We start from the raw sequence: 11384 nt of genomic DNA on the forward strand, positions 1-11384 counted from the left end.
AGCTACTCCATGGATCCTAAAAACATTTCTGAAGACAAAAGCCAAGCAATGCACAAGTAACCCAAAGTGCACTTACAACCTCAACTGGCCTGTACAAAATGCCTATTCTCTTTACAGACAAAGAATTAGCGAGAAATACAGAGTTTTTGTGAACTGATAATTTATTACGCAATACACAAAAACACAACCTCATAATGATATACACAACAAAAACAATTTCACAACGTAGACTGCTCACGTAGCCTACATTTCCCTTAGTTCGAGTCTGCACAACAATATTATCCTAAAGTGGATCAAATGTATCTTGTTCTATGTACACTTACAATCATCATAATATCTCCATACATTACATCGGAAGAATACATTTACAGGGCGACTCATCTTATTCCCTTACAGGCCTTACATTTTAGTGTGATCCACATTGCAAAATGCAGGAAAAGATGGATTTGAATCATGTTGTTTCATGCAGTATAAATGTAAAGGAAACTCCCCACATATATGCAATATAAACTTACATCTCAATTGCGATTTATATTTGTATCTACAACAAACATATATTTATTTTTAAGTATTTTAAGTAGGCTACAATCCTATAAGACCCAAAGAAAATTCCTTCCATTGTTTTACTCAACACACCTATCCCAACAAGTGACAGCAACAGAACCGAATCAACGAACAATTAAGAAAAAATAAAGAAAAAGAGAAAACCCAATAACATTCACGTTTTACCAGTAGCTTATATAGGACGATGCAAAGACAAGGTTTTTATGTAGGCCTATTAAAGATGTGCCCTTTACATCTTGCATTTTAACTAAAGCTAGTTCAATACAAAGTTTATTGAAAACATTCAAAGTTATCACGAGAAACCAAAATTTGACGTGAGCTCACGAATCCTGTTTTCCCGTGTCATTTTCTTCAGTTTCATTCTGCGATTCTGGAACCATATTTTGACCTGCCTGTCCGTCAGGTGCACGCTCCTACTGATCTCTAGGCGACGCTCGCGAGTCAGGTACATGTTGTAGAGGAACTCCTTCTCGAGCTCCAGTGTTTGGTGCTTGGTGTATGGGCAACGTTTCTTCCGTCCGCTTTTTGCTGTTAGCCAGTTGGCCGTGCATTCGCTTTCTGTGTCTCCTAAAGAAAATGGTATACATGTTTTCAGGCTAAGATATAAGATAGGTTGTGTGTGTGTGTGTTGTGCAAGTCAATGGTTTGATATAGGTTCCATGGCCTTGTGTACTTTGCTTGGACTTGAAACATTTGCTAATAATAACAAAAAACATTTTCTATCATTCTAGCTCTACTATAATAAGAACAAATATCCCCGCCCCAAAATAAAAACGGTTTTAGTAGCCTATTTGTTTATGGGTAGATATACGATTTGTTAGCCCTAAATTGGGTGCCAGTCAAGTCATTTTTTGTCCAAAGAAACCTGCAGTAGTCTAAGCCTAAGCAAGTAATTGCATTTATTTTTAATAATACAAGTTTTTTTTTTACCACAGTATTTTTACTGGTTTACTTCTATTCTTTTTTCAAAACTTTAACACCCGCTTGACTTTTAGGCAGCGAAATTCTCTGAACTAAAGCATGGTGTCTCCTCTGCTAATGCTAATGACAAAACATTTAGCCTTTGGGTTACGGCATGACCCACATAAACCATATATAATCACTAAATAAAAACACCCGAATGACCTTAGAATGCAAAAGACGAAATCAGTCTCTCGGCAGGTGTTACCATATAACCTTTTTACGCATCCCCATACCTGCTTTACTATACAGCCCGCAATAAAACCAACCGTGGCAGAGTGAGTGACCACACCTTTTAATGACCTCAGCTCACCTTTAGGTGTTTTCGCTGGCTTCTCCTTCTCGAGCTCCTCTTCAGCTTCCTCGGGAGATGAAGGTTCCGCGTCGGAGGACGCTCGTGCCTCCTCGTCCCCCAGTGGGGCGTGCGTCTGCTGGGGCTGGGACGCGGTACCGGAAGACAGAGCCTCCTCGGTGTCTCTTCTCTTGTAAGCCGCCGTGGCTGAACAGGCCAAGGCTGAAGACGGTGGGGGGTCGGGGTGTGGTAGCGAGTATGTGCAGGGGGGTGTAGGCCAAAGTGAGAATGAGAGGGGTTCGATTGGGCGCCGTGGTAAACTTTATGAGAGTGTGCGTGCATCTGAGACAAGCGGAAGTAGCCAGGCACTGGTACAGTACCCCCACCACCGCCGCCGTCGGTGACTGTGCACGAGCCTGAACCTGGGCCTGTAGTGGTTAGCCTGGAGTATGTCAGGTCTTCGGCGGTCGAGGCTTTGGGGCACTTCTGCGGCTCGTAGAGACAGTACGCGCTCTCCTCCTTAATGTTCGGCGGGAACGAGCAGGGCGCGACCTGGGGACCCACAGTTTGTTGCTGGTCCATTCGGCACGACCTCTGCGCGTCCATCCACATCTCCATGCCTGACATATACGCGCCTGACGCGACAGACATCATGTTTTGGGGACCTGCGTCGCTCCGCTTGCCTATACCTGGGAAGTATCCACAGTTCTGTAGCCCGTAAGACACCTCTGATGCGGCGTTATGGGGTAGACACACGCTGCTGCCCGGGTAGTAGTGTCCCCCTCCACCCTCGGTCCGGCCGCTGATCAGAGAATCCACAAAAAACGCGTTTCCTGCGGGGCTGTCCGAGCATGCCATTATTGTGGTGTATTTTGGCGAGGGGAGAAGATAGCCCTTTCTGGTTGACATTTCTTGTGCAAAACATGCTGGATATGATTAGAGGTACCCCCCTCTCCACCGTGCAGACTCTGGAGCCAATAGGAACGCTCGGATACGCAGAGCCCCTCCCCTTCCAGAGCCACGTAGCAACCGGGACCATATCCATCATGGGTCTGAGGCAGATAAAGAAGACAGCACAGCAATCAGTGGGTATCTCTCACCTCGCTTTAATGCACCACCATAACGCCGGAGGGGCGAGGTCCTATGTGCAGAATGCAGACATTCGAAAATAAAAAAAGGGGTATATGCACGTCCATGCATGAGCATAGGGGGGTTGTGCAGCATACCTATCGACTATCAATTTGGTTTGCAGCATTAAGAGAAGTTTGTCTGAACCCCTATCCGTTTGAACTGTGCATAACATAAAAGTATTATAATAAAAGTATTCGTTTTGCTATAAGCCCTATATGGCTCCCTATTGCTCCCTATGCCTCTATAGTTAATACATTCCATATGCATATATCTCACAGAAGAAGACAACATGGAAACCATTTTAGTTTCAAATAAGACACAGACGCAACAACAGGCCCAATAAAGGCCTATACCTTTTCATGCGCAAACATTTTCAACAATCGTGTAAGGCAACATTAAGGTTCCCATGTTCAAACAGGTATAGTAAACAGGGCGTCAACACGAAAAGTAAACGACACTTTCTTTTACAGTGCTTTAATAAAAGAGATCACTGCCTGGGTCTAATTCATTGACAAGTCAATGGGGTTTAGAGAAATAAAAGACTGATGAAGGCAGCAGGCCTAATGACCAGGAACATAATAAGCTTCACGCGCGGCAACTGCATCGGTGTTCAAAGGAGTTGTTGCTTTACATCTATTTCATATATATATAAGATATAAATATGGTGATATCAAAAGAGACTGTGTATATCTGACTCAAATAGCAGCACTAGATTATTTTGGGGTGTCTGATTAATTGTAAATAATTGTACATTTAGCATCGAAGCATGATAACATATAGCCTGCTGATGTACATTGTGTGTGATTACCATGTGTAAAAGCGTGTTATAGCCTAAAGGCAATGTAAAATAAAAACTATTGCAGATGTTAATTACTAGGATTTTATCGAAATATAAAAAGGTGTGCCATGTCCTATCTGTACATGCATTATTCACACCACGTGCATAACATCACTGTGGGTTATAGGTATACATTTAAGGACACATGTATGTTCAATGACCATGTTTACGTACTTGCTCAGGTCATTCCCTTTCCCTTTTAGGGGTATTATAGGGACACAATTGGTATCCCTCCATTTTGTTGCGTCCATGGTGTGCTGCGCCTTCTCTCCATCCTCAGGTTGAAGTTAATATCGGACAGCTTTGACCAGGACCAGGTGGCTTGTGGCCTCCCGGCTCGGTTTTCACCCTGTGGTGTCCATCTGAAGGCAGAATGGAAATAGAATGATACATTAACATGTTAAAACAGCATGCCCATTAGATGCCCATTTCTACATCATTATATAGGTTCATAGTTGTAGGTCCAGTGTGATATAGGCTACTCGAGGGTTAGAAATTATTTCAAATTCCAGTCAGGAAAAATTACATTTAATATAATGTCTCACAATTAAACATAGATGTGAAACTGGTATTAGTTTATTCAGTTCTAAAGTATAAGGAAGGAAAATGTTTATATGATGCATAACTGGGGTTGACTATATACCGGGGACGAATGCCGTGCGCCAACCATTTATTTGCCTGTTCTATAAAATTAACAATGAGTAAACTTTGCATAACATTATGTGTGAACTTTACTACCAGACACATCAGCAAAAACACCATCAGCAAAAAATATCCTATGATCTTATGAAGTATCAGCCATTGGAAATTCAACACTCAATGTTGACATTAATTAATGTTGTGCACATGCAGCTCGGAAACGTCAGCACACACCCCACGCTCCTGTATTGACTTGTAGCCTATCAGTTATATCTCCGTGTTACAGTTATTAGCCTAATTGTGGCTACTAAATCTTCATTTCACAGCTGTCCAGCTATCATTTCCACCAAAACAGTTTACTCTGGCCAATGTCTTTGATCAACCTCATATAATGGTGGCCGGGGAGACCGTTTCGAACGGATCATGTTCGTCGCGTGTGCAGTTATGAACAATAATGCGGATTTTTATTACATCCGGCGGAAGTATTTATTTTTCACGAGAAACAAAGGAGTAGGAGACGGGAGTCCACGCGCATGCAACAGCCATGGAGAACCCCCCTCGCCGCTTGGACTGATACCGAATCTCCCCCCCTCTGTTTAGCTTTCTATAACAGGAAGGAAAGGGACACACGTTCCTGGCGTTTCACAATCAAATACTTTCCCAATCACATAATTTATACTTTGGCACCGCCCAGAGTGTAATGCATTCTGGAAGGACACCAAAGGCAGATTGATCCAAAAAGCTAAGCTTTGAGTGAGAGTAGTGACTTCATATGTGATTTTTGTGATTTAAGAGGGCGTACATTAGTTCCAGGTCATCAGAAAAATCATGAATTATATATTATGGTCGCGTATATATATATATTTAACACCCGCTGACTGAAGATTTAATTATGAAAAACTTCAGATAAGACATTAATTACATCTGTCTCTGATTGAGAAAGAATACGTTCAGCCTGTAAATAGCCTCGATATCTTAAAGTAGGCCTGTGTGCTGGATATTTTGGGCATAGATTTTGCAAGATATTTTGGGCCTTGCTCCTAGCTTACATATAAAATATACAAGTCCAACAAAATTAGCAGAGCACACAGCATCGCACAGATGTGTTGCATTATTAGGTTACTACATTTCATATCTTAGCTAGGCCCTCAACAATTCTACTGCCAATCACTCTAATACTGACCACCATATTGACATGTGCAACCTAATGATCAAAACAGCTAAATTAAATAAATATTTAAATACAGCAGGACATAATACAACTGTTCAAAGAATCGACTTACAGGATAAGCCAGTTATCTCACAGAATATGAAGCTATGCAAGGGCTTTGTTCGAGAATCTACCTGCATTTCAAGTTTCCCTCGAGAATCTTGAAGGTTTATTACGCTGGGTTCTTCTTGCAGATGAAAAGATCCACGGCAATGACTTTGATCTCAACAGCGCCGCCCGGTGGCAGGAGGAAGTGTCTGCGAATGAGCACCAGGCCATGGCCACTACTCTGATCCAAGAAGGACAACCTGCAATGGGGGAAATGCACTCTCAAATGAAGTCGAAGCAGCCGGTGAGCAGAGGCTTTTCTTATCCGTCCTCTCCTCAATCGTCGCTCTCGTCTCCTTGGTAAGAGAGTGAATAACCTTGGGTCTCAGACGGTTTATTGCACTGCACTCCAATTGTACAAATGCTCCAGACTCTCAGACAGGTTTTATGGTCGCGTTGCTGCGGCAACGGGGAGGATGTCTAGTAATTAGGGACGGAATTCCAGCGCGCCATAAAGGATGAGCCTGGCAAGGCTAGGCCGGACTATGGCGGAGAGAGGCAACCATAAACTTCAGCCTCTCTCTCCCTGCGTTAATGGCCCATTTGACTGTCATATATGAACGCCATTGCGCTGCGGCTGGCACTCATAAACAGAGTCATAATAACAGCAAATATGGCGGTTCTCACTTAGGAGGATGTTGTGCAAGAAGGGGTGGTTTTAATCTGATCTGTGAGAGACAAGTCACAAGCAGGTGAATGAAAATTAGATGCATATGGAGACTGTATTAGGCTTGTTTACCACAGCGTTGTGGGTAACTGAGACAAAAATATTCAAAGTTCAAAGCCAATGAATGAACTCCATTGAGCGATAACCCACTGGGCACATACATCAGTTCGTCTACTTTTGATTTAGATTTGGTTGAGTTGTCAACAAACGTGAATTCAACGTAAAGTCAACCAGCAATTTCCCAGTCATTGGATTTACTTTAAAAGTTGGGTGGGGAAAAAATCACATAAATGTATGACTTTTTGCAAATCCAATCCGTTTCCACGTTGATTCAAAGTAATCACATTGATTTTATTGGTTGAAATTACGTGGAAACAACGTTGATTCAACCAGTTTTTGACTATAGTGGGAAGCATGCATGTCACCCTATAAAATTGCAATGAGCAAAAGCCATTAGAAAATACAACCTCACAAATAAGAAATATAAGTCTAACTAATTAGTAGCCTAACATGTATGTGCATATCAACGTTTACGATAAATAAGTAATCTTAGTAGCTTGAAGAAATAATGGTATTAATCAATAAATATCTCACATAAATATAGTTCACACGAGTTTCAAATTCGAGTAAATTACTCTTAAACATACTTACCAAATGTTGGATGTTTAATCTATCAATTATTAATTAACAAAACAGGTTGAACAATTCAAAATTATTTTATTGTCTTATTTTTGTGCGTAAAATGTTTTGAGCTGTGCGTAGAAGGCCTATGCGAAGGTGAAGTGTTCGGAAATAACAGCTTTCAAAACAGTTTCGAGTCTGAGTACAATAACCAGTCACATTTGTACATTCCTTCAATAATATTTTCATTTTTAATTTGGAAATATAGGATAATACAGAATGTGTCGGACATAACAAGCAGATGATACAATATTATGTCCCTGACAGTATATTCAAAACGCATTTAACATTCATGTTAATTCAATGAAAAACATGAAGACCTGTGAATAATGGAAAAAAATATTTCGTCCTATTTGAACAAAACCTGGATGCATATTTTCTCAATCTGGGTATCAAAAGACTGCGGCCTTGTCCGTTACCTGTACCATCTACACGCATGTCGCAAGGCAACAATTCGACTATAGGCTGCTACAGCAATGAGGTTAAACAAGCTTATATCTGGTTCTGTCTGTATGGGGTTAACATTCTTCTCATTGTGGGTTTTCCGTGCATTAACATCAAATTCAAAGCCAAATTGGGTGTGGTAATCAAGTACACAAAATATAAACAACCAGATTACATGAATTGTTTTGAAAATATTACAATGGTAGAGGGTTTGGGGTCAACAAAATGTAACACCGAATCCCTATAATTTTACTGATAGAGCTTTGCAGTTGGCATTCTTTAGGAAATTAGTGGCTACAAAATAAATAACCTTACAAAAAAAGACAGTTTACAATATCACCCTCCCAAGTCTCATTATTTGGTCACACCAAAGTCCTAGCCTCCATTATTAAATGCACAACATCACATATTCACTGTCACAGGAAACAGGAAACCTATAGTCCTACCACGCCACCACTTGTACGATCTTAAAAACGGAAAACTTCATTTACAAGAGGATGTATTTTTTAATCACCCCGGTCAGTCATTGGTAGACTGATAAGGCTCTCCGCCTTTTGAGAAGAAAATGAAGGCGACTCTGTGTCACAATAATATTAGGATACACAAGAAAGAGAACATAGTCTTGGTGAGGACAACATCCGCAGATTTTTTTTTTTTAAAGTCTGATGGCCAAAATACCGTCAGTGTGTCAGTTAAATCATGCTCATTCTCAAAACGGTTTGAAATCAGGAGAGATTATGTTGCCTGTCCACGAACTTGAAATGAACAGTTGAGCATCGTGTTGCAGCTACAGCCATTGCTGTTGTTGTGTTGTCGTTGCTGACACATATGTCAGGGGAAAGAGACCACAGCGAGTCAATCAGTCTGTAAACGCATATGACAAGTCACTCCTAAAGCAGCGGGTTCGTGGTGTAATACTGTAATCTGTCTCTGTTTAATTTCTTTTCCTTCATTCTTCGGTTCTGGAACCAGATTTTCACTTGGCGGTCGGTGAGGTTCAGCATACGAGAGAGCTGCAGTCTCTTCTCTTTGTTGATATACACACTGAAAAAGAACTCCCTCTCCAGTTCTCGGATCTGATATTTTGTATAAGGACATCTTTTTTTACGAGTCCTCTGTCCATCTAGAAGAGAAGAAAATGTCGGTCATATAAAAAAATCTAAATATCTCAAATCATCCATGACTATGTTATAGGATTTATAGGCAAGGTTATATAGGCTTTAAGGTAGACTATAATTACGCATTGGCCAAATCAATCCAAATAAAATATTGCCATTACCTTTCATTTCTACAGCTTAATTATGCAGTGATTTAAATGACATTATGAAACCATGAAATAGCATATGCAGTGTTCTGGATAGGAATGTACACTAATACATGATCATTGACAGTTTGCAGCATGCATGTATGTATAGACAAAATTAAATTAATTTTTAAATAATATAAACAGTAATAACACATCAATAGATGATATTTGATCAGCGTCATGATTACTCACGTTAGGAAATAACATCATACTAGTGTAAAACAGTCTGACTGATTGCTTTAGGACACGAGCTCCAATGTGCTAACCCCTAAACCAGAGGCACCACCCTCATTACACGGGAGTGCTATTTTAACGCCAAGAAACCCGTGAAATTAGGCTACATTTATGATTCAAAAGATGAATGTTCGACCAGGAGTGTTAGGGCTACCTTACAATTCACAGTCATAACTACGTGCTTGTTTTATACTTTAGGGAATGTTTAGAAAAATCACTAGCCCTGATGTCTTTCACAGCCAATTTCAATTCAAAGCACGTGAACCTGTAGTTTATAACAAAGTTTTGTTGGGGGAAATCTACAGGCCCTATATAAACCTTATACGCTTATAAAACAGCATATAAAAAATTTAACTGCAGCGCGCTAGATTGCAAACTTTCTCTCATAACCAGGGTGCTGACTTAATACGTACTGCTGCTGCTCGATTTCTCCTCATTGTTGCCGGAAGAGGACTCCGGACTGCTGGTATCTTCGCGCGGCTCCTTCCCCTCCGTTTCCCGGCACGATAGCGCGTGTTCTGCGGCGGAGCTTGTCTGCTTGGTGGCCGTTTTGTCCCCTGAGTAGTCGTTAGACGACGGAGTTTCTAAGGCGTTGGCGTACGCTGTGTCGAAAAACTGGTCGAAGGCTTGGGGCAGCACCCCATTTCTGCCAACGTTCCCGTAGAAATTGGACACTGCACAGCCCGCGCCGGAGTGGTGGTGATACGCAGCAGCGGCGGTAGGGTTGTTCTTGGCAAACATTTCCCCCATGGTGGGCTGCGAGGACATACAGTCCCGATGTACCATGTCCTCCGTGGTGGGGTAGCACTGGGGCAGGTTCCCCCGGTGTGACCATTTACCGGACGCGTCAATGGCGGCATAGTCCCTGAACGTCACCTCTCTCACCGGCTGGACCTGAGGCAGGTTAGAGGAGTACGAGTATGTCATGGGCCGAGTAGACGGGGTCTGGGACAAAAACGAGGGTAGACCGGAGAAGTCTGCCCCCGCCGAGACGTAGTAGGTGCAACTGGGCAAATACATGTTCGAACCGACGGGGACCCGCTCGTCAAAATCCATCACTCCTTCACTCTACTACTCTATGTGGGTCATGCCTCTAGAGCCGCCCTTTACATGGCTCTGGAGCGCCCTGGCTCTTGCCTCTTTGAAGCAGGTCCGCGAGGCAGAAATTTTTAGACGTAGGCTGACGTGGAGAGCAATCTCCATCCATTCCAGGGAGGCGTGGGTCACGTGACCAGCGGCAGAAATTGACAGCTTTCGCGTGTATGAGAGCGTGTGTGTGTGCGCAATGAGAGAGGGTGTGTGAGTCAGTGTGAACGCGCGTGTGCGAGCACGAGGAGTTATTCAGTGACTGAGTGTGAGTGTGGGACAGACTGCAAGTTGTCCTGAAGCTTGACATTGGTGGTTTATCGCTATGTCGGTCTAAAATTAATTCCCTTATATGCTGCAAGTCAGAAAAAAATAATAATTGCATTGGTTGTTAAAATGTATAGAAGTGACATATTGCTATCGAAGGATTAACCTGATTCAATATCAATTTCAAAGATGCTATGTGCATTTCGACATTTAATCTGGGGGTGCTCGTTGAATCCATGCGTCTTGTAAGCTTTATGGTATTCCTGAGGGTTTGATGTCGTCGTTGGTAAAAACCTTATGCATTTGAGGCGTGCCAACACGTGTAATATCTGTATCCTCTGGACTTGACCAAAGGACGAGCATTTCAATCAATAGGTCTGGAGGTCATTTATAATATAAGAGCCCTCACAAAAGCCCGAAATGTACTGATGGACCACAGACATCCTCTTTACCAGGAGTTTGAGCTACTCCCCTCAGGGAGATGACACAGGGCACCAGGGCATAAAGTAATAGTGCAAAACAATCCTTTGTCCCAGCGACAGTAAGGCTCCTGAATGTTTAAAACGACCAGTGGGACCTGCGGGCTGGCCTACAGCTAACATTGTAGTTGACATAGTGTTTTGTTGTGTATACCCACTGAGCAAAACTGGTTGAATCAAAGTTTTTTCCACATCATTTCAACCCCCAAAAATATATGTGATGACGTGGAAAAGTAATTGGATTTGCCAAAAGTCATCAAGGTAAGGGCATTTCGATTTTTTTTTTCAACCAACTTTTAACCTAAATCCAATGACATGGTGAATTGTTTTTGATCATTACGCGTTGAATTCACGTTGACAACTCAACCAAATGTAAATCGCGCGTTGATCTGACATCTGTGCCCAGTGAGTATTGTAGTGGACAGATAATCACTGATCGCTCATGAATTGCACTTTTTCTAATACTGCTGAATATGAT

At 42.0% G+C, this 11384-nt stretch overlaps 2 protein-coding genes across 2 annotated transcripts; both read right to left on the minus strand.

Moving 5' to 3' along the window:
• Window positions 1-149: 149 nt before the first annotated feature.
• Window positions 150-6047, minus strand: LOC115115971 (homeobox protein Hox-A10-like). Its single transcript, XM_029644456.2, is given in 5 exon segments — window positions 150-1131; window positions 1838-2056; window positions 2059-2868; window positions 3960-4147; window positions 5769-6047. Coding segments are annotated over 3 exon segments (1161 nt in total). The 5' UTR covers window positions 2726-2868; window positions 3960-4147; window positions 5769-6047; the 3' UTR covers window positions 150-856.
• A 1215-nt stretch (window positions 6048-7262) lies between these two features.
• Window positions 7263-10229, minus strand: LOC115115972 (homeobox protein Hox-A11a-like). The gene is made up of 2 exons (XM_029644457.2): window positions 9488-10229; window positions 7263-8657 (listed from the first exon to the last, which is right to left on the minus strand). Exons 1-2 carry the CDS (start codon window positions 10128-10130, stop codon window positions 8425-8427), a joined length of 876 nt encoding a protein of 291 aa, XP_029500317.1. The 5' UTR covers window positions 10131-10229; the 3' UTR covers window positions 7263-8424.
• Window positions 10230-11384: the final 1155 nt, after the last annotated feature.

Source organism: Oncorhynchus nerka, linkage group LG4 (genome assembly GCF_034236695.1).
Source record: "Oncorhynchus nerka isolate Pitt River linkage group LG4, Oner_Uvic_2.0, whole genome shotgun sequence".
NCBI lineage: Eukaryota > Metazoa > Chordata > Actinopteri > Salmoniformes > Salmonidae > Oncorhynchus > Oncorhynchus nerka.